Source organism: Emys orbicularis, chromosome 11 (genome assembly GCF_028017835.1).
Source record: "Emys orbicularis isolate rEmyOrb1 chromosome 11, rEmyOrb1.hap1, whole genome shotgun sequence".
NCBI lineage: Eukaryota > Metazoa > Chordata > Testudines > Emydidae > Emys > Emys orbicularis.
The window spans coordinates 32054428-32078651 of NC_088693.1; the positions used below are offsets into that span (position 1 = coordinate 32054428).

At 42.8% G+C, this 24224-nt stretch overlaps 1 protein-coding gene across 1 annotated transcript in view; it reads right to left on the bottom strand.

Annotated features, from left to right (window-relative positions):
- BAZ2B (bromodomain adjacent to zinc finger domain 2B) overlaps positions 1-24224 on the bottom strand; it is a 278152-nt gene that overhangs the window by 190993 nt on the left and 62935 nt on the right. Inside the window, exons 2-3 of the mRNA XM_065413148.1 lie at positions 20820-20862; positions 7732-7880 (exon numbers count right to left, since the gene is read on the bottom strand). Of these exons, the coding sequence (XP_065269220.1) occupies positions 7732-7837 (106 nt within the window). The 5' untranslated portion in view covers positions 7838-7880; positions 20820-20862. The remainder of the gene's footprint in view (positions 1-7731; positions 7881-20819; positions 20863-24224) is intronic.

The following is a 24224-nucleotide window of genomic DNA, read 5'->3' on the forward strand; positions in this document are numbered from 1 at the left end:
ATATTACATTAAAGGAATAAATCCCACAGCATTTTAACTTTCTTACATGAATAATTTTTGCGACCTCCTCATTTGGGGTCTTTGTCCATCAAAACTTTCCATCACTACCAGACATGGGCTGGATTTGAAATGGCGATATAGAGACAACAGAAACTATACACATCAGTCCCTTAAGCCATTGAGTCTCCAACTGTCTTACATTTCTGAATTTAGCATTTTATGAATAAATTCAAGTCACATTAGGATAAACTATTTAATATCTGGATTTTCAATTAAACATTTTCCAGTATTTTCTCACTTATTAGAGCTTGAAAACAATTAAAACATGTCTATGTACACACTTATTTTGGGATTTTTTACAAGCTAGTGGGAAACAACACTCCTGAACCAGCTATATAAAGTATCTACAAAAAAACCCCAATACTTCAACAGCCTAGCATTCGCTTTTTATAATATAGTTTAGCATTAAACATGATTTATTTTCTTAAACTGATGGCCTTCGGAAGGTTTGCGATCTACATTTTCTTTCCAGAACACAGGAAAGGGGTTTATTTAATAAATTAGATCTCTCACTATAAAAACTAGGGGAACATTTTATAGATATTTTGTATAAACAAGATACTTTTAATATAAAACTCTAGATATACCTTGAAAGGTTTAAGAACAAAAAAGAAATGTTGAAGGCCATGCATATTTTTTAGAAAAGATACAAAAGACTGAAGAAAGCTATAAATGTATATCCTTTCATTTATCTATCAACATAAAATAGACACACACACACACACACACACAGCCTGTGAGAATACAATATTCATTTTGCTGCAGAAGAACAGACATTGCATAACAATGAGATTTGCTAATGAAATCAGCCATCAACCTGGAATACATATGTATTAAACCAAGACCTCAGTGTCATTTTCTTTTTGCATCGTTTGTTCTCTCTCTCTCTCATTTTTCTCGACCTTTCAATATTTTGTCCTCCTTCAGGTTTCATTGCTTCAAGTACAGCAATATTGTACAATATTGTATTAACACTATAGATGCAGCACTTTTCATTTTATCATATTTATTTTTTGTTAAATGTAGAAGCTAATTGCACCGGTTCCATCAGCATTGTTAATGTACCTTTGAAAGAAAAATCAGTGGTGCTAAGGAGACAAAGGGGTTATTTCTATTGAAAATTGACGTAACATCTAATAAAAACTGAATATTACTTGGTACATAAGCCATGTAGAAACTTTTACAACTAGACCAGTGTTTACCTATCTGTTAATGCAGAGATTTTATATATAAAATATATATTACCCTTGTATTTAATGGTTAAATGTGGCCATAGTGTAAAACTATGACATGAATGAAAATAATTGCTTTACTAACTCCCAAAATCACCATAATTTTAATATATTTAAATAAGCCATCACATTTAATAACATAGAAACATATATTCTACACACTGATTTGAAATACACACACTTTTACCTGAGAATTAGAATTATTAAAAAAAAAAAAAAAAAAAATCAAGATTATTTACTGTTTATGCATAGAATGATGCACTTTGCAGCTGTTCACTACACAAGATCAATGAATTACAAAAGTCTGTAAGATGCTATTCAGCTCACCGAGCACAATGATCCATATTTTACTTTTCTGAGATATATTTGGCTCCATACTGTTTTGTGAAGATGCCATATTTAAATGTTAAAAGCTTTCTACCTACACCATTTGCTGCCAGACCAGATTACCCAAACTGGGTTTTGAGCAACTATAAAAATTAATGGCATAATCTGCTGTGGAATGTAATTGTTCTTAATCTATGGTACTAATAATTTTAAGATAGTTGGTAGCACTTCAGCTAATATTCCACTGTTAACGTAATATCTGTATCAAGTTAGCGTGCTTCATTTTCAATGCACCCTATTGCCTAGCTCCAAGTAGCACACTGCATACTAACAAAAGCAGTAGAAATCAAGAAGACACTTAAAAAGCAAACAAACATTCTCTAGGAACACCTGAAATCTTTGTAGACTGTCACTTGCTTATAAAAATCAGCTTTTCACTACAGTGGAGTTATAGATATAATCGTATTGGTTTGGGGGGCATAAGGAAGATTCTATGTAATTCATAAAGTAATTTCTGTTTTCAAAGAAAAAGCTATTCATCCTGCCACCCAACATTTCCCTGTCCACTCAGAAGTGGATCTTCAGAGACAAGAGAAAAATCAGAAGGTAACTGTAGCATAAATTAAGGTGAATGTTTGGGAAGGTCTGGAAAAATATTAAGAAAATTTCAGAATCTTATTACCTTAAAAAAGGAGGATTGGATGAATGGACTATAAGGTGGATAGAAAGCTGGCTAGATTGTCGGGCTCAACAGGTAGTGATCAATAGCTCGATGTCTAGTTGGCAGCCAGTATCAAGCGGAGTGCCCCAGAGGTCGATCCTGGGACCGTTTTTGTTCAATATCTTTATTAATGATCTTGATGATGGGATTAATTGCACCCGCAGCAAGTTTGCAGATGGGAGGAGAGGTAGATACGCTGGAGGGGAGGGATAGGGTCCAGAGTGACCTAGACAAATTGGAGGATTGGGCCAAAAGAAATCTGATGAGGTTCAACATGGACAAGTGCAGAGTCCTGCACTTAGGAAGGAAGAATCCCATGCACCGCTACAGGTTGGGGACTGACTGGCTAAGCAGCAGTTCTGCAGAAAAGGACCTGGGTATTACAGTGGATGAGAAGCTGGATATGAGTCAGCAGTGTGCCCTCGTTGCCAAGAAGACCAACGGCATATTGGGCTGCATTAGTAGGAGCATTGCGAAGGAAGTGATTATTCCCCTCTATTCAACACTGGTGAGGCCACACCTGGAGTATTGCGTCCAGTTTTGGTCCCCCCACTACAGAAGGGATGTGGACAAATTGGAGAGAGTCCAGCGGAGGACAATGAAAATGATTAAGGGGCTGAGGCACATGACTTACGAGGATAGGCTGATAGAACTGGGGTTATTTAGTCTGCAGAAGAGTGAGGGGGGATTTGATAGCAGCCTTCAATTATCTGAAGGGGGGTTTCCAAAGAGGATGGAGCTAGGCTGTTCTCAGTGGTGGCAGATGACAGAACAAGAAGCAATGGTCTCAAGTTGCAGTGGGGGAGGTCTAGGTTGGGTATTAGGAAACACTATTTCACTAGGAGGGTGGTGAAGCACTGGAATGGGTTACCTAGGGAAGTGGTGGAATCTCCATCCTTAGAGGTTTTTAAGGCCCGGCTTGGCAAAGCCCTGGCTGGGATGATTTAGTTGGTGTTGGTCCTGCTTTGAGCAGGGGATTGGACTAGATGACCTCCTGAGGTCTCTTCCAACCCTAATCTTCTATGATTCTATACCTTCACCATCACCAGGGCCATCAAATGTACCGAGTCACTACTGTAGTTGCCAAGGAAGAACCCCATCAAAATATCATACAAAAGAACAACCAAGATACCACAGTGAAATAAAGTATAATAAAAAAAAATATTCTTCAAGCATACACAAGCACATGACACAGCCAATCCTGCATTTTTATGCAACCAATGCTTCCACTGGAGTCACTGAAAGTTTTGGGTGTTCACAGGATACATCATTTAGGCCCCATTCTATCCTTCCATTTTCCCCCTCTTCCTCTTACACACCCAAAGTGTGCAACAACTTATAAGAAACTTCCAAGCGTCTCTATTTCAAAGGCTTAGTGTTCATTTTAAAATTCAAGAGATTCTGAATATAAAAGATGTAGAAGATTGTTCAGAGTCACAATCTTGCAAAAATATTTTAAAACTCACTTCTAAGTATTTGTCTTTCTCCAAAAATTAGTATATATTACATTTTCAAGATGAATGCAATTGAACTGGTACAGGCACAGTTAATTCCATTGGGCTCACCTTCTGGAGCAAAGACTACAACAACCTTGACCCTGAAAAGCATAGGGTCATTTTCTTCAGTGATGAACAGTGATTGCTTTCTGTAATTTTAACAATTGTCAAGTGGTTTAAAGAGTAGCACTGGCAGGTTATAGTTGTGAAATGCTTATACTTTTAATTTTAACAGTGACTTATTGCTCTGCAATTTAGGTCAACTGTCCAATTCAACTGTACATGAGGTTATATACTCTTGGAGCCATATACTGCTCTCACTGACATCAACAGTTCCACCAGGGAGCAAAGGTAAAGTATGGCCCTTAAAATATACAATACTAATTCAAAAGATTAACTGAAGAAAGGATGTTTCTGTATTGTCCAGTTATACAGTACATATAACTTCTCCAACTCTGGTTTACACAAATATCCGAAGGATTAAGCAGCCATGGACATACCTTAAATATACTATACCGACCTTTAACAAATCCATGAGATAGTATTATGGTGATGTGAAAAAATATTCAATGGGGTGAGAATATAAAACAATTTCTTTCCAGCTACAATAAATGTGAACCCTAATTTTATGAATAAGGACTCAGTCCTACAAACTGAAGTTAATAGGAGTTGAAAGGTGCTTAGTGCTCCCACAGCAGGTGCTCAGGACCAGATGCCACCAGGTGCTAACTGTTCTGTACAATTTTATCAACACAACACAGCATGTTACAGTATTTTTGGGTCACAAACCACTAACGCCAGTAAGAAAAAAAAATGCAAAAATACAAATGACTGAATTTATATTATGTATTCTTGTTTTCCAGATTAGTGAGAAAAAGTTTCAGAAATATACAATATATCTTGGCATTCTACCCTTTTACTTGGATTAATTAGCCAGCTACAGTACAAACAATTTAAAAATTAACACACTGTCCAAAAATATATTGTATCCTTTTATTTCTCATCTCACGTGTAGTTTAGAGGTGACACTAGTTCTAGGGAACTAGAAAAGAATATAAAAAGTTCAGGGTTGGGGCGGGGGTTGCCTTTTAATTTTAGTAACAAGCATATCAAGTTAAAAATACTTCTGGTACTTACCTCGTTCAGAAATACAAGCTTACTTAAAAGCTTACTTCTTACAAATCTGGATAATAAAACATGTTTATGTTTCTTTATAATGAAACACCTCAATTTGTACTGAATTATGATGACTACTATTTATCTACTTTAGGGAATAAAAGCAGAGGACAATTTATTAAAGCACCAGAGAAACTCCTGAACACTACAAGGTCACAGCCTGTGAGCTGAGCTGCTAGCAAAAACATCTATGATGCTCCAAAGCTGCCATTTTTCTTCCTTGACAAAGACTCCATCTGCCACAGAGCCATTTACAGCCTCAGAGTCAGAATATCAATGATTTCCAACCATTTTGCAAGTCTGCTTTCACCTTGACATCACCTCTGTAATACATCTAAAACAGATGAAACATATCTTCCCTCTACAAGCTCTGAGCCCATGCTTTATTCAGCTGATAGGCATTTAAGTTGTCCTCTAATGTACCATTTTTTATTCTCACTGAATTGTGTAAGAAGAATTTTAAAACTGCAAATTCCCTGTAATTTCTGCTGTTTTGCCTATCTTAAAATAAGGTCCATTTGTACAACTTCAAAATAAGGGGAAAATATATTATGTACTTTCAAATACTGACTAAAGGGGAAAAAATTACAAAATTATACGTATACATTTTAAAGTGTGTTATATTAAAACGGTTAACTACACACATGGACACAAACTTGAAATAAATACTGTTTTTATTTTTCAATTTTTTTAAAAAAGTTCCTCACTATGGGCCAGATCTTCAGACTGAATAAACTGGTATAACTTCACTGAAACCAACAGAGCTACATCTGTCTACACCAGCTGAGGATCAGCTCTACATCTCTGGACCCACATACAAATTCACAAGCTTATCCTCAAATTCTTATTTAGACTAAAAATGCTCACTCACATGAAAGGGAGTTCTGCCTTGCTGAAGTAAGGCTTCCAAGAATTGTGTCCACAGATAAACAGCAATATAATAAAAAACTAAATAGAAATAGACTTAATCTCTTTAGACATAAGAATAAACAGACCCCTACCATACCCTTCTGGCAAAGGCCTGAGTGAACATATTTCTTGCAAGCATTACATTATGAAACCCAATATTCTGCCAGGTGTCAACCTTGCCTCTAGTTTTGCAGGTGCCATTTTTTTATCCTGTAAATACTCACAATTTTGGACTCCCAATGACTTATAGATGCAAGAGCAGCAATTATATGTCTGAGTGCATGAATCTAGTAGTTAGATGTCCAGCTGTTGCCATTTGAACCCTCAGTTTGTTACTCATGCTGGTGCAAGTATTTGAGGGCAGCTACAGAATGACACATAACTTCTGACAATTCAGGTCTTTATATCTACAAAACACACATACCTCATTTTATGGGCACAATTCTGTGTGTACTAATACACTCCCATCCAAAAGGCAAATGAGATGTGATGACAGCCATTTGATAAACAGCAACCATCCTAACTAGCGTTGCCAGGCATCCGGTTTTCGACTGGAACACCTGGTCAAAAAGGGACCTTGATGGCTCTGGTCAGCACCACTGATTGGGTTGTTAAGTCCGGTCGGCGGCACAGCGGGGCTAAGACAGGGTCTCTGCATGCCCTGGCTCCACACAGCTCCTGGAAGCAGCCAGCATGTCCCTGCAGCCCCTAGGTGCAGGGATGGCCAGGGAGGCTCCGCGTGCTGTCCCCGCCCTGAGTGCTGGCTCCGCAGCTCCCATTAACCAGGAACTGCGGTCAATGGGAGCTGCGGGGGTGGCGCCTGCGGGTGAGGGCAGCGTGCCGAGCCCCCTGGCTGCCCCTGCACCTAGGGGCCGTAGGGACATACCAGCCACTTCCAGGAGCCGCCTGAGGTAAGTGCCGCCCGGAGCCCACACCCTGAACCCCCTCTAGCACCCCAACCCCTTGCCCCAGCCCTGAGCCCCCTCCCGCACCCAAACTTCCTCCTAAAGCCCACACCACACATCCCCTCCCACACTCTGAATGCTTTGGCTGAAGCCCGGAGCCCCCTCCTGCACCCCAAACCCCTCATCCCCAGCCCCATACCAGAGCCCGCACCCCTAGCTGGAGCCCTCACCCCAGAGCCCTCTCCCGCTCCCGCAGCCCAACCCCTGTCCCAGCCCAGTGAAAATGAACGAGTGAGTGATTGTGGGGGAGAGTGAGCAACAAAAGGAGAGGGGATGGAGCGAGCGGGGAGTGGAGCCTCAGAGAAGGGGCAGGGCAGGGGCGGGTGTTCAGTTTTCTGCAATCAGTAATTGCCAACCCTAATCCTAACCCTTTAATCTCACCTGCACTCTTACCACTTATCTCTCACCTGGACTACAATTAATATTCCAAACCTGTGTGTGATTTCAAACAGCTGTTTGAAGATGTTTCCTTCTTCCCCACTCAAATGTAGAGTTTTCCCTGAAACATGTCTAAACTAAACTGGCAGGCTGAAGCATCCCACTCAATATCTTTCTAACTGCCTTCATGACACTGAGCAAGAGATACACCCAAACACAGTATATTTTCAGGTGTAGAAGAATGTCATATATTCAACACATCTCTTATCCTACAAAAATATCATATTCCTTTCTCCAACCCCAAATAATCCCAATATCCATTCCATTTGTCCCTCTTCTTTCACGCCCAATACCAATCCCCCCCCCCCCCCCCCCAAGCCATTTCATCATTATTGCTGTCCAGTCATATGCTTGTCCTGGTGGTAGCGAAGAGGGGCATGCAGGCGACACAAGATCAGAAGGCTGACCTGTATGGGTAGTGGTTTGTAAACTGATGCCAAGCGGGTAGTAAGTTGAGCAGCTATCAGCTAGCACTCTGTTGTTGGCTTCCCCTTGCTGGGCCATAGGGTGCATGCTGAGGCGGGAGGCTCCATGCTCTGCCCTGTTTCTAAGGCGGCTCATGAAGACATCATTGCATTAGTTTAAATTTGGAAGTTTACCTTCACAACCAAAGGACTAGAATTATATTTTTAATCTAAAATCTTAAATTATGGAGGAGAAAGTTGCTTATTTACCAAAACGTAACCAAAAAGCTTCTCACTCCACTAATTGGGAAAAATAATTTTAAAGATCAGTTATAATATATCTATAGATATAGTTACACACATTTCCTTAAAAAAAAAAAAAAAAGCACTGATTACAGACACAGTTGTGTTTTGTGTTTTGAAAGATCTTTAAACTTTAGACTTTGCAAGTAAACATAACTAATATGAATTCTCCTTTTTTTTCTTCTTTTTTTGCAAACCTATTACTGCTATTAAACAGATAAAACCAGCTGGTCTTCACAATAAAGTGATATTACAGAAAATTCAATTTACATCTGAACCCTTCCAGTTGCCATCTGTACAGTAAAGCTTAATAAACCACTTATTCCTCCTAACAGATGCTAATCATGGACTGACAATACACAATCAAAATCTGTTCTTTAACTCTTTTAGGCAAATGGCCATTATTAAGTCTGGTTATCAACAGCAATATCAACATAGTTGGGAATAATTATTCTTGTTCATCTAAAGCAATATTTATGTTACTATTGCTTTAAAATACTTTGCCCACCCATCTTGAACACAAGACAAAAATGATGTGTCTAACTGTAAAAGTAGATCAGAGCAGAGCTAAGCAACTAGCCTCTAAAAGCCATTTAGACTTTATATTTTCTTGAAAGAAACCATAAGAAACATGAAAATATTTTTGCAGTTTCTTTCCACACTGCTATTTTCCCTATCAAGCAAATTTGCATTAATCAGTAACAAAATATATATTTTATTTATTTTTATTGCTGTAATTCAAAAACATTTGCTGACAAATCAACACAAAGAAACATCTTATTCACTGGCAATAAACTACTTTTATTTTAAAGTAAAGCAGTTTTACTACACACAATTGTGTAAATAAGGGGGAGAAATCTTAATTTTTAAAAGGTGTAATTTCCTCTGCCTTCTATTTAAAACAGGTATGCTTATTACAAACACTTAAAACTGTGTTAAAAGAGCTTATTATTCTTAGTTTCTCAGTAAATTATAATTATTGTTATTATGCTTAAGTAAAGATGTAATTAAATCTGCAGGTGCTGCACCATGTACGAAGCAGTGAATTCTTATGCACCTTTTGGGATGTGTTATTTTGGAACATCTAATTTTTTGTCTCCAGTGTTTCTTGTTTTTAAACCAAAATGCATGTTTTCTTGCTGCAAAAAACCAGCTTGATATAACTTTACAAAAGAATCAAGGCCACTCCTTTCAGCAGTGGGAGGGAAAGGGCATGATTTGAGGAGCTTACAAAGATCACTAAGGATATGTCTACATTGCAATTAAACATCTGCAGCTGGCCCGTGTCAGCTAACTCAGGCTCACAGGGCTGTTTCATTGTGGTGTAGACACTCCCGCTCTAGCAGGAGCCTGCCCTCCCCACTCTCCTCTCCCAGAGCCCAGGCTACAGCCTGAACATCTACAAACAAATCATTGTCTGTATGAAATTTTAGTTTGTACTGACTTCACTAGTGCTTTTTATGTCACCTGTTGTAAAACTAGGCAAATATCAAGATGAGTTGATGTACGTCCTGGAAGACCTCTGCGTACCCCTCATGGAGAATCACTGGTTTAGACGATGAAACAGGGCCAGTGAAGCAGCATATTTGCAAATATATTGGCTATTCTCCAAGAAGGAAGAGAGTGCAGTAGGCAGGAAGCCCGACATTACACTGAAGCTGCAGAAGCAGCAACAGGGCATCCTGGCAACCTGAGAGTGGCAACATACAGTTCATTTACTCCTTCCTTTATCAATAATTTCTCCGTAAAAGTTTCTGGTTCTCAGTCGGTATTCTAATCCAACTGCTATGTTAAATTCAGATTTAATCTGTACTTAGACCACCATATTTATTTTGTTCAGATTAGCAAATGGAATGCTGACAAACCATATTAACTGGTTGTAGAATAATACTGAGATGCTCACGTAACTCCCTTAAATGTAAACCTGATGCTCTTCAGCTCACTAATTTACTAGCTTACAAATTCACACAAAGCAATAGCTTCCCTGCAAAAAAAAAAAAAAAAAAGTAGTTTCTTTGGTAATTCACTTCTGGCTTTCAGAGCCATCATCAATCCAAACACTGGGGACCTTTCCGAACGTGACATTCAGAGCTACCAATGGCTACAGAGCTTTATTTTTAAAAAGGAGTCCCAGTCTCTTCTCTCCAGAGAGAAAAGTCTTTCATATTTCTAGGCATTAATACATATGCCCAACTCTCCCTTAACTTCTTTTTTGATTTTTTGATCTATGACTCTGATTTGCAAGAAAAGTTCTTGAATGGTGGCTCTGAAAACTAGAAAAAAAAACTATGTAACTTTCACCTCTAATTACTCTAAGAAGTCTGCAGCTGAATGCAATACCCACCAATTCTAGGAAGTCTGTATGTTAAGGTCTGGGAAAAGGTATAAATGGGACTCCAATTTGGGGTCAAATTCTAAAGTTAAAGCCTCTTCTCACTCACCCCAATTAGCCACTATCTCAGGAGCTCGCAGCCCCGCCGCCCAGAGCATTGCGCCGGCGGCGCAGTGAGCTGAGGCTGTGGGGGAGGGAGAATAGCAGGGGAGGGGCTAGGGGCTGGGGCCTAGCCTCCCAGGCCAGGAGCTCAGGGGCTTGGCAGGAGGGTCCCGCAGGCCACGTAGTTTGCCCACCTCTGATCTAGCTGAACTCTGCTAAGGATTCTGGCAAGGCAATCACAAAGGGTTCCTTCTTTTCAAAGAGCTTGTACATGGTGGTGCCTGAAGACAGAATTAAGGAAATTTTTTCTTTTGCATTTGGGTGCTACAAAATATCCTGAGGAGGTTATCCACTTTTCAGGCATTGGACTAACTGGATCTGCATTTTGGAAGTGGGCAACAGTTTACACTGCCTTTTTGAGGGCTCTTTAAGTAGATTTTGGGGTTGTATGGTTCTCAGTATATCATCTTGAGAATATTACAGAAAGTAGTTATTTGTCAAAAGACAGACCTGTACAGGCATTCAGGAACCGTGTCAATCCTTATTATTTCTGATCTGGGACTAGTACGCATAGTTAGAAGCTCTCAAGTGGCCTTTCCTCTGCAGCTTGAGTACACGAGAATGAGTCCTGGGTGAAGATGGTAAGAGATGCAAGGAGTACCTGCTTTCACCAGGTCAGGTTGGGATGATCTCTTACATGAACCTAAATTCCCTTTTACTCCAAAAGTGTCCTGATTTGGCAGGACTAAGATGGGAGTAAGATTTTATTGTCTGCCATTTTTCTTGGGTGGTGTTCTTCTTACTACATTGCTTTCTAGTAGAGCAAATGTGAGTTTCATAAGCATAGGTTGTGCCTACAAGAATGCAACTCCTGACTTAGAGTATGGTTTTCCCTAGATTTAATTCTTCTCTTTCTTTACCAAGGTATCCATAACTATATATGCAGAATAAACAGGTACACTGAGTTAGCACATGACCAGCATGCAAGATAACCTTGTAGCTAGAGACCCACACTGAGCACAAGCAAGCCTCGTCTGGCTATTTTCTCATGGATTTCTTTTAAATGCTTAAGAGAAAATTGCTCAAAGCCAGAAACCTATAAAAAATGGTTACTACCTTTCCGTAACTCTTATTCGAGATATGTTGCACATATCAATTCCAATGTAGGTGTGTGCGCTCACCCTGAGCACAGCCACCGGAAAATTTTCCCTCAGTGGTATCCATCAGGTTGATTTTGGTGCCCCCTGGAGTCGCACACTCACAGTTCCGGTATAAAGGGTCCTGCTGACCCCTAGTCCCCTCAGTTCCTTTTTGCCAGCTAATTCAGACAGATAGGTAGGAGAGAGGGTCTTGGAATGGTCATGTGCAACACATCTCAAACAATAGTAATGGAAAGGTCAGTAACTGTTTTTTCTTCTTTGAGTGCTTGCACACATCTCTTCCAATGTAGGTGACTCCCAAGCAGTTGTGCAGGCGGAGGGTTCGGAGTTTATCAATATGCTGATTGCAACACCACTCTGCCAAATCCAGCATCAACTGTAGCCTGTTGGGTGGTGGTATAATGAGACGCGAAAGTGTGAACTAAGGACCACACTGCTGATCTACAAATGTCCTGGACAGGGACTTGTGCTACGAATGCTGTCGAAGAATGCTTGGGCCCTCGTGGAATGTGCTGTCAAGGCAGGTAGGGCAGGAACCTTTGCCAGGTCATAGCATGTGCGGATGCAGGATATGATCCATGATGAAATTCTCTGGGCTGAGACAGGAAGACCTTTTATCCTGTCTGCAACAGCTATGAATAGTTGAGTAATTTTCCAAAACGTCTTAGTCCTTTCTATGTAGAAGGACAGTGCACGTCTGATGTCTAGTGAACAGAAGCTCTACTCTTCCCTGTTGGCATGTGGTTTCGGATAGAAAACCGGCCGGAAGATATCCTGGTTACTATGGAACTGTGAAACCATCTTTGGAAGGAAATCTGGATGAGGATGCAATTGGACCTTGTCCTTGAAGAATACTGTGTATGGTGGTTCTGAAGTGAGGGCCCAGATCTCTGAGATCCTTCTGGCAGAAGTAATGGTCACTTCCAGGACTGGTAGAGCAGAGAGCACATTGCCAATGGCTCAAATAGGGGTCCTGTCAGTTTTGATAATACCAGGTTGAGGTTCCAATGAGAGATTGGTTGACATACCTGGGGGTATAATTTCTCAAAGCCCTTAAGAAACTGATTACAGATGCTGTTTGTTTCACCCGCGGATGAAAAGCTGATCTTGAGGCCAGATGGACCTAACAGATGACAGGGTTAGACCTTGTTGCTTCAGGTATAGTAAACAGTCCAGAATGAATGGTATTGACACCCTTCTGCGTAAACCAAATCAAGAACCTCTTCCACTTTGCCAGGTACATAGCTCTGGTGGACAGCTTCCTCGCGGACCTGCTCTGAGCATGCTAGCTTCCCAGCTGTCAGATGAAGGGGATTCGAGGTTCGAGTGACGCGGCAGCCGTCGCACTGAGAGATCAGGTCTGGATACAAAGGTAGAAGGATTGGCATCCGAGATGTCTAGGAAAGTGGTGAAGCACTGCTGGCGGGGCCAGGCAGAGGCTATCAGGATGACTCGCAATCTGCTCCTTCTGATCCTCAGCAAGACCTTGCGTATCAGAGGAATGGGAGGAAATGCGTAGAAGATATGACCCACCCAAGGGAGGAGGAAGGCTTCTGCGAGAGATCCAGAGCTGTAACCCAGGAGGGAGCAGAATTAGAGACACTTCTTGCTGTGCTTCGTCATGAACAGATCTGTCTGGGGAGATCCCCACCTCTGGAAAATGGTGTTCAAGACATCTGGATGAATGGACCACTTGTGGTTGATTGGAGAAGAATCTTCTGAGGTCATCCGCTACCTCATTCTGTGATCCCTGCAGATAGGAGGCCTCAAGATGGATTGAGTGAGCTATGCAAAACTCCCATAAGCGAAGTGCTTCCTGGCACAGGTGACACTCCTCCTGGCCTGTTGATATAAAACTCTGTGGTCATGTTTTTGTCCACGTCATGAGGTCCCTGACATGATGTGCAGCAAGAGCTCTTCCGGAGACCAGAGACCCTGGGTTTTAAGGGAACCCAAGTGAGCACCGCAGGCTATCGCTGAAGTGTCCGTAACGAGATACAACGATGGCTGGAATCCTGAGAATAGGACTTCCACGCACACACCATCTGCTCAGAAAAGAGCAACGTGCCCTCAAAAGGAAGATCCTGCAAAGTCTGTTGGACCTCATGCGTCAGGCCCACGAGCTTCTGGCATCACCACCAATGAGGCCATCGATCTGGCTGCAGAGTCAGACACATCCAAGGCTGCTTGAAGGGACGCCTTCGCCACAGACTTACCTTCTTCCATGAGAAATGCAAACTCTCATCTGGACTCCTGGAGTAACAACTCCTTAAATTTCAGCACGGAGCCCCAGGAATTAAAGTCGTATCTGCTCAAAAGCGCTTGCTGATTCATGATCCTGAGCTGAAGGCCCCCTGTTGAATAGACCTTTCTGCCAAAATGGTCTAATTTTTTGGCATCCTTGGTCTTAGGGGTTGGCCCTTGTCAGGGCCAGCTCCAGGCACCAGCTTGCCAAGCAGGTGCTTGGGGCGGCCACTCTGGAGAAGGGCAGCACGTCCAGCTATTCGGCAGCAATTTGGCAGACGGTCCCTCACTCCCGCTCGGAGCAAAGGACCTCCCACCGAATTGCCGCCGCAGATCGCGATCGCGGCTTTTTTTTTTTTTTTTTTTTTTTGCCGCTTGGGGCGGCAAAAACCCTGGAGCCAGCCCTGGCCCTTGTAGCCCCGTCACTCCCACTCATCAGCTGCTGACACAATGAAAGAGTCTGGTGGGGGGCGTGTATGTAAGAATTCATAACCCTTAGCCGGGCCAAAGTATTTCTTTTCAGTCTTCTTTGCCATCAGATGAAGGTACACTGTGGTCTGCCATAATGCCTTAATGGAGTCCATAATGGTCTCCACTCTTGATGGCACCGGTGATGTTACAATGTCCACCAAGGCTTGGGAGGACTCCCTGACCTCCTCTCCCTGAATACCCAGGTTTTGGGCCACTCTCTTAAGGAGCTGATGATGAGTCCTATAATCATCCTGAGAGGGCACTATATCTGTTCCTGTCACGCCTCATCAGGAGAAGAGGAGAAGGAAGCCTGCACCGGTAGGGAGCACTGTTCTTCACCCTCAGCACCGGATAGGTCTGAAGGTGCTGGTTCTTGGTATTCGGTGCTGGCCTCGGTATCAGAGCTTGGATCCGGCTCGGAGTGAAGCAGTGATACAGCTCTGGACTCAGATGCCACTGAGTATGACCTTCTGGATTGGGGACCCTGCATTGATGGGAAAGCCCAGGGATTCCAGAAGGGCCATTGTTCTGGGATCTGCCACTGCCCCCGGGGCCACATCATGGGTGGGATGCGTTGACTGTGCTGGTTCCTGCAAGAGGCATATGACTCTGACTCCGAGTCAGACTCCAAAGACTCCATTCCTGGAGACCTGGGAGGAGCGGTGCTGACCAGTGCTGGCGACCAGTGCAGAGAGGAAGGAAATCAGGGTTCAGCCATCATGGCTGGTTTCCCTTTGGAAGGCACCTGGGGCCTTCCTGTCAGTGCCACTACGTCTGCTCCTGCATAGCCGGAGATGCCAGTACCAGCAGTGAAAGTAAGTCTCTCGCTGCAGCAAATGCCTCTGGCATAGATGGTACCACCAAGACATTGGAACACTGGTGGTTCTCCTGTGTTGGCGAGTCCATCAGTGCCGGACTTAATGGTACCCGCTTGGGGGCCGGAGTTAGCAATGCCGCATGGGTTGTTGGAGCTACGGAGTGGCCCAACACTGGTTGCACTCTACTCGTCTCTCCATGCCCCATCAACCTCAGGGTTGGGGATCGTCCTCTATCAGTCTTCTTCTGTTTCTTCCTCGGCACCAGGGACAGTGAACGATGCCGAGGTTCTCTCACTGGAGGTTTTTCTTCGGCACCATCCACCCTCTCCAGTGCCAAGGCTCTTGAGAGGTGGAATGAGCGTCTCTCCTCATCACCGGTACTGAGGAATGGCATCAAAGGTCTGAAACAGCAGCCAAAGCAGTCCTTACTGAGGCTGAAGTGCTCTGTGTCAAGTCTGAGTGACCTGCTTCCAAGGGAAATCTTAGTGCTGCCTCCATGAGGATAGATTTCACTCTGGTGTCCTTACAGTGCTCCCACACGTGAGTTTCCCCCTAGGCACTTAAGGCAGCTGGAATGGGGATTGCTCACAGCCATAGGCTTGTGGCACAAGGCACTGGCTTAAAGCCTGGAGACCAAGGCATGCCCCAGAACCAGACAGACCCTAACTCCGCTAAACGGAGTTCCGCTAACCTATCTATCTATCAACAAAACTTAACTACTATGAACAAGAGATAACTATATATAATAAAAAGTTCACTGAGAATGTACTTCCAGATTGTAAGGACAAAGCAGTTCCAGCAACCGTCATGGGCAGTAAGAAGGAACTGAGAGGGCTGCGGGTCAGCAGGACCCTTTATACCGGCATTATGAGCGCACGACTCCAGAGCCGACCTAATGGATACCACCGAGAGAAAATTTTCTGGTGGCTGTGCTCATGGCGAGCATGCACACCTACAATTAAAGAACACTTTTCCATTCTCATCCAAGTGTAAGCTTAAAAGAAGAGAGATTTATGTCTGTCATCTTAACCATTTATTTATATTTAAGTCTCATCCTACTGAGTAGCATCTTCTTGTGGCCAGAGGTCAAACTGGCTGCTCAACAGAGCAACAGCTCAGCAGCTGACAGTCTGCTGCAAAGGAGTTAGCAGTAGCTCAAATACCATGAGCAGAAAGCTTGGGTGACACTGTTCCTCATAGCCACAAACTGGTCTAGGGATAAGTGACCCCCAAGCTGGAGAGGCACAGGATCACAAATAACTCTTGAGTCGTAAAAGTCAGAGACAAATTTTCAACCCTAGTAATGGTTTTATTATTTTCAAAGCTATCTTTGCAAGGAAAAAGTCTAGAAAACTTTTTGCTTCAAATGAAAGCTGAGCTTAGCTCTGGCATTTATAGGCCCCACATATCATCAGGCCCAGCAGCTGTGGGCTTTGAGCAGGCCAGCTTTGAGCAGCTGAAAGACACAAGCAATTTTGTGAGGGTCCATAACTGAAGTTCCCTCTACCTGAAGAAAGAGAGCATAGGAAAAGAGATTCTTTCACTTGAGATTCTTCATCTTGAGTTACTAGCAGTTCCAAACATTTCCTAGGGAAAAAGTTGTAAGCTTTAATTGAAAGCCTGTTCAAGAAAGGAGTTCATTTGTCAAAACCATTAAACCTCTAAGTAGCAGGGGCATTACCCGCCTATATTCTTGTACGTTTCGTAATGTCTGCTGCCTGCCGTAAAACTACCGGCATATTTTCTTACTGGAAACTAGACGCAATCTTCCTCCTTTCCTATGTCTGAATTTATTATTGCAACCCTGCTAACTGACTTGCCCAGTTTTATATGTTTTGCAATTGTTTTAGATTGCTGCTTCCCACTTACTTACATATAGTAGGTTACCTTAGCTCCCTCCCTACTGGTGGTGTTACCATTCCTAAATATGGTTTGAAGTCACAGGTATAGCCTTTTATAGCTTCATTTTCTGCTTTGGAACACATTGCCAGTTTAATAAAGAAAATGCTTTCAACTACAGGGACTTTAAATTCTAACACTAAAAATATTTCTATTAGTCAGCATTCTTAAAATGACTGTTTTAGCAATTTTTTGTCCTACCAAAGCTAAATTTAACATTACTGATTGTAGAGCACCTCTGGGACATAAGCATGAAGGTCACCAGTGAAATACAAGATTGCTCTGTATCGTAAAATATTCAGTCTGGACACTAAGAGAGGCTCTTGTTAGTCAACATAATATCGTCTGACATACACAGAGTTAAAATATTTCTGTACAGAATAAATGTCTGTCTTTATCTTCACATACTGGAGACAGAAAATGAACTGATGGCTAATCTGAAGGGTACTAAAATTAAATTATAAAGTCATTTCAAATCTCTGTCTGAAAGTAATTCTCTGCTCCTGACAGGTAGGAAGTGAAGATAAAAAACTGTTTGAAACTATCTATAGACAAACTGACTTTGCTTATTCTCCCATTCTATTTCAATGCACAATAATTATTTAGTCTAGTAGTAAACTATTAAAGTAAGATGTAAGTAGTTTTTAAAAGTATGCTCAGGGTATCCTTAAAATAGATAGAGCTCAACTGAGTGAAAAATACTTGACTTCCTATTAGGAATATTCCAATAAACTGCCTATATTAATACAGGAAAACATATGACCAGTAAGCTACAAAATATAACAACCTGTGTAATCACACCATTGTTCTATCGGTATTCATTATTCAAATATAAATTTCAAAGTTATTAAAATTGATTTAGCAGTTAAAATATTACTTGGATGTCTTACTATATTTGAAAATAGCCTGTCTGTACTGAATAACACATCAAAACCACTGTAAGACAATTGAAAAATCATCAAATACCGTAATACAATATAAATGTACATTATAATTCAGACTTATGTATGGTAAGGCCACCATTCACTGGGACATTGCTAGTACAGGCTAACAATGTTTTAGTCTCTATATTTTTTAAATGTGTAAAAAGTTACAACCGCATCCTCCAAGTTAACAATATGATTAGTTCTTACTAGGGTGTGTATTCCCACTGAAGTTAATGAAATTACTTGCATTAGTGAGGACTACTAAGACCTAGGGTGACCAGACATCCAGTTTTTAAAGGGATAGTCCTGTATTTAAGCCCTCCTGCAGGTGTCCCGACTTTTTCTTAAAAACAGGCAAATTGTCCCCTATTTTCTGTCTCTCCCCCTCTCCCCCCAAATCAGTACTGGCAGGTCCTGCTGCTGGCTGGATCCCTGCTCATGAGCCGCCCGCCCACCATCGATGAGTGGGGAGGGGGTTCCAGTGGCCGAGATGGAGGTGGGTGTGCAGGGCTGGTGGCGGGGCGATGATACAGCGTGTGGGGCAGGCTGCTCCCCCTGTTGGTCCGTTAGCACAGCCCCCATTGTGTGCCGGCTCTTGGCCAGCAGCGCCCCACCCCCCCATCCCATTTCCAGCCAGTGCTGGCTGTGCACTGCGAGCTGCAGTGGTTGGTGAGTGCAGGCAGGTGCCAGGCGGCAGCTGGTTACGTGTCACCTCTGCTGCCCATCCACTGGCACTTTACGTGCTCCCCCTCCCACTGTCCCCTCCTTACTTTGCCCGCTCCCCCTCCCCAACCCGCTGCTCCACCATATTCTCCCGGGTGGGGCGCATCCCCCTCCCAGTGCTATGGGGAGAACCAGCCCCCGTCGGAGTGCTCAGCTCACCAACAGCCTGGCCACCAGGCTCCTTCCTTCCTGCACTGCCTCTGGCTGGACTGGCGCCCTGGGAAAGCCCAAGACCCTCCAGCCCAGGGCGGTGGACAGGAGGAACTGAGCCCTGCATGTGCCAAAGCCTGGCACAGGGAATCCTCTCCGCCCCTCAGCTAAGTTCTAGAGTGGCGGGCGGGGGGGGGAGGGGGGAGTGATTGCCAGCCTGTTCACACTCCGAACCTGCAGGCTCCACAGCAGCCTCTTCACCCCCCAGGTCCGCCCCCAGGGAGCCTAGGGCTGTTCCATCCCCTAGGCACCCTGCCCTGCTGAGCCACCTCTCTGGCTAGGTCACTGAAGCCCCGGCAGTCAGCTTCCCTGGGCCCTGGTGCACAATGCATCCTTAGTGCTTAACCCCTTCATGCCCACGCTGTAGCCAGAGGTGGCTGGATTATGTTGGTGTCCAGCAGCAGCCTGGAGGTGTTAGCTGCCTTTCAACACTGTGCAGGCAGGAAGGGACAAGCTGCTTCCAGCTACACCAGGATGGGAGGAGGGGGGGTGTAGAAGAGATGAGCTCAGGCCAGGTCATCACTACTTCTCCCCCCTCCTAACCCTGTGGCTGGAAGCAGCTCCCGTCCCTTCCCTCCCGCAGAGTGCCGAAGGCTGCTGCTGGCCATATTCTGGTGTGAATCCTGGCAGAAATCCGGGGATTGGGCATGTGACCCTGCATGCCCCTCCCCATGTTTTGCCTCGGGAAGACATGGCACCAGATACCAGGAGAGGCAGGTCGGTCCTGGGGGTCCAGACAGGTATGAAGGGCAGAGAGGGTCGGTTCAGTCGGTCACCCTCCCACCATGTGTGTGTCACATCTCCCCATGTGTGGGGAGGAGGGTAAGGGTGTGTGTGTGTGTCTCTCCTCCCAGTGTGAACCCTAAAGCCTTAAAGATGAGAAGGTAAATAAAAAGAATCCAACTACATGGTATTTCTTTTTAACAGGGGCTCAGTCAACTTCATGTTAATTTGAATGTTTGTACTGCATAGTTCTGATTGATTGCCATTGAACTCGCTTGAATCCGAGTAATTTTACCAGGTGTCCCATATTTAGCATAGGGAAATATGGTCACCCTATTAAGGCCCAGATTTTTAGAGGTATTTAGGCAATGCTGTGCTCAACACTGCAACTCCTAACTGATTTAGGAGCCTAAGTCTCATTTTCAAAAAAGGATTTGGGCAATTAGGAATCAAAGGCTTAGGGCACTGCAACACTGACCACAGTAATGCTTAAGTACCTCTAAAAATCTAGATCTAAGTCATAGAAGTAATGATTAGCAAGACTGAACACTTGAGTTTTAGGCACATCCTCTATCTCAATAAATAAGAAGCCTTTAGCAAAAACAAATACAGTTAGTCATTTGAATTAAATAATAAAAAAATTACATTGCTAATTTGTACTACTGACTATGAGACCCAATGTCATTTAATGAATTTTGTGAACAGCAAATACAGCAAGTGAACCATAATAATACAAAATCTGAAAATAGCTTTCACTGTACAGCTTTGCTGGGAAATCACAGAAGGCCATGATTTTTGTACGCAAAGTAAGAGGCGTGAGAAATAGTTGCGATGAGTTCTACTGTGCAGCTCAGATTTTATTATAGGTTTGAATGATAATGGAAAATTATCTGAGCCAAATTCTTTCAGTTTCAGTGTAATGGAGTTACTCAACATTTAGGACTCTGTTCAGCAAAGTACCACATGCCTACCTTTAAGCCCTTTAGACTTTTAGCCCTATTGATATGCTTAAGTACCTTGCTGATGCAGGGCCTATGAGCAGAATTTAGCCCTATGTTCAGATGATTATACAACCATCAGCTCTAAAGTAGATAAACTGTAAACAATATTATCCCAGTTCTCTGTATGATTCATGCTTCTCAGAACATCGTAAGAAAGATAATTGCTGTTGCACACTTACTGTGATGAATGTGGTCAGTTCTGGGACATCACTGATTAACAAGCTGCAACAGAAAATATAGTTAATGAATCACCCTCTCATCTCAAATAGTTTTTATAAAAACTAAATGAAACATTTAAATAGAACAAAAACAACAAGGAGTCCTTGGGAATATTTTAAAATTCTCAAAAACAATCTTAGGGAATATTTACAATGAACTGAAAATACAGATAATATCTCAAAGAACCTGATATGCAACAACAGTCATTTAAACAAAAATGTTACACAACTGCAGTTTAAATTCGTTTTGTTTGCAGTCAATTACATAAACAAACACACCTAAGGTTCACCTGTGCTGAATTCTAAAGCATATAGAACAATAATTTTATTTTTGATGTAGTCTCCATTATTAAAGGGAAGACTTCTGTTAAAAATCATGGGTGAAATTCTTGCCCCACTTAAGTCACTGGGCCAGGATTTCACCCCATATTTTAAAACATCTTTATCTTTGGTACACACATCTTAGGGTTCTGCTCGTACAATGAGAAGTCAGTGCAGTTCCCTATGGGCACAAGTGTCCATCCACATGGATCTCATTGCAGGATCAGGACCTAACATTATAAAACTGGGGGGGGGGGGGGGGAATTAAAACATGACTGAGTTTTCACTATTCATGTGGTTTACTTTCTGCATTTTTACAATGTGGATAACGAAAATAGACTAGATCAGGTTTTCTTTAGCTAATGTTCAAATTCTAGTCAATTTCACTTTCGAATTCTCATGGGCTGGCACAACTGATACAACATTTGGGTTGCAAACATTACGGGGAGATACTTGTTAAAGAAGCACAACTTTCCACTTACCTTTTTATTCAATGGAAACAATTTTATTGGTTTCAGGTTTTATTAATTTTTACATTTACAAAATCTAAATGTGGGGCCAAATTTAACCTAACAGCATCCTTTTAACACCACAAAAAACATTTAAAATTTAATACTGACTGCAGAAAGATAAGAGAATGCCTTTCAAAAGACACCCATGGATAATTTTAATTCACAAAATGTACATAATTACATTATATAGGTGTCATGTAGTTCAATTTTGTTAAAAAGGCACTCCTATAATTTTATTTAAATGTCATACCACAGTTGTTTTACAAAGAAATTACAAAGAATTGGACCCAAGTTTCCCCTGCAGAATTCTGCAGTTCTTCTGCAACACATCAACAGCAGTGTGAAGCTAGCCCACTCACAATGGTGTAAAGTCAGAAGAATGTAGGAGAAAAATCACACATATGAAAGTGCAACCATTAGAATGAGTAAGCTTTTCTTTTACCAAGCAATGTCACCAATCTGGGCAACAATTTGAGCCTAGTTGCTGTATCATTTGCAATTTAAAGTTAAATGTCCTTCTGAGTCTGTGGACTGAAAAAATGTTTTACAAATATTCTCTTGATTTAATACCTGGTTTTCAGCAGCTCGGACTGCTCCTCTGAAACACCAAACATTTTTACTACACTCGTTTTATTTTATTTTAAATTGCAACAGGTAAATCTGGAGTTATTCTGACATAGGGTGACCAGGGCCGGCGCAACCCATTAGGCGACCTAGGCGGTCGCCTAGGGCACTACAATTTGGGGGGCGGCGACCGCGGTGGTATTTCGGCGGTGGGACCTTCTGCTGCCTCTGTGGGGGGATGGCATTTTGGAGCGGGACCTTCCGCCGCCTAGGGCGGCAGAAAAGCTGGCGGTGCTCCTGAGGGTGACCAGATAGCAACTGTGAAAAAATGGGACAGGGGGTGGGGAGGTAATAGGTGCCTATATAAGAAAAAAATCCAAAAAAACGGGACTGTCCCTTTAAAAACGGGACATCTGGTCACCCTATCTGACACCACCTTGCTTTCTCGCCTTGTGTGACTGAGTCAGCTGTGTCAAAGGACATTGGTGGGTCTACAGCGTAAGTGACTGATGTTTTGCTTTCTTGTATAAGAGCAATTAGAAACAGTATTCCCTAGTTAACATCATTAACCTGTGCTGAACCACCACAGGGGAAAGAACCAAATTTTTACCCACAGAGGACAATTTGCACCATCAGAAACTTCCCATTCCCAACTCTGCTGCCAAGGAGATCGAGGAAGGGAAGGTCAAGTCCCCTTCTTATTCTGCTTGAGCACGAGTAACAGAAAGAAGACTGAACTGGGAACAAGGAAGAGAAACAGAAAAGCGGGGAAATGTAGTGTACAGTGAAAAACGGACTAGACTGGAGAATACAACCCTGGCCCAGTGATTAAGTGGGGCCAGAATTTCTCCTTTGTAGCCTGCTTTGATTCTCTAGTCTACTCAATTTTATCTTCACACTCTTGGCACTTATGCCCATAGTATCTGTTCCTGTGGCACTGTTAAACGTCTTCTGAATTTGGTAGAGACAAGGTGGGTGAGGTAATATATTTTACTGGACTAACTTCTGTTGGTGGAAGCTTCACAGAGCTCTTCTTCAAGTCTGGAAAAAGGTAACCGGCATATCATTGCTAAACATAAGGTAGGAGCAGACTGTAATAAGGGGTTGGTAGCAGTCTTGAGGGCCTAAGATATCCCACAGAAGTCTGGATCTCAGGCCAAACATTTGAGGCTAGACAGATATAGGGGGTGGCAAGATGAGAATAGCCATGCAGCCCCACTGATTAAACCAAACAAGAACAAGCCCCATCTTGCCATGTGCTAGAGACCACATCCATATATATATCAACTATTAACAAAGCACTATAGTGCGCTGCATTGTACTAGCCTCACCCTGACACACTGCAGAGAGGGGGAATCAGTTTCCATGCACAGAGATTATCCAGAGGTGGAAAGACTCAAACTGAACTGGGAATTAACCTAACAAGTCCCTGCCCCCCTCACCTCCATGCCAACTCAGCCAGCTACAGCTTCCTCCTGCATGCTTTCTCCTGCCCTGGCTGGGCACTGGGATGGGGAGCAGAAATGTAAAGGAGAAGAGAGACTCCCTGTTATCAGTACCAAGACCACAACAGCCCCTGGTGGTTGGGAGGAGTAGCTGTAGGGGTTGCCCTGTTAAGCCCAGACTGCCCTGCTGGATGCATAGGACAAAGTGAGCTGGAGCAAGCACTCAGAAAATCCCACACAGAGATTAATACTTTCTTCTTTTCAAGATTGCAAATAAAGGCAGACAATAGTTTCATGCCCCACCCAGATCACCCGGCTCTACAGCCTGCTTATAACATACTGGTTTGCATAACTGAACCTTATTCTCAGAGCCAAATTCTTCAATTGAAGACACGCACACACAACTGGGTACACATTTTGCTGAAGACTCTAGAGATACAGCTAACATTCCAGCAAAGAACTTTGGAGTAGAAGTTCATTTGTGAATTGCAGGTGATCTAAGCCAGCCAAATACTGAGTCTTTA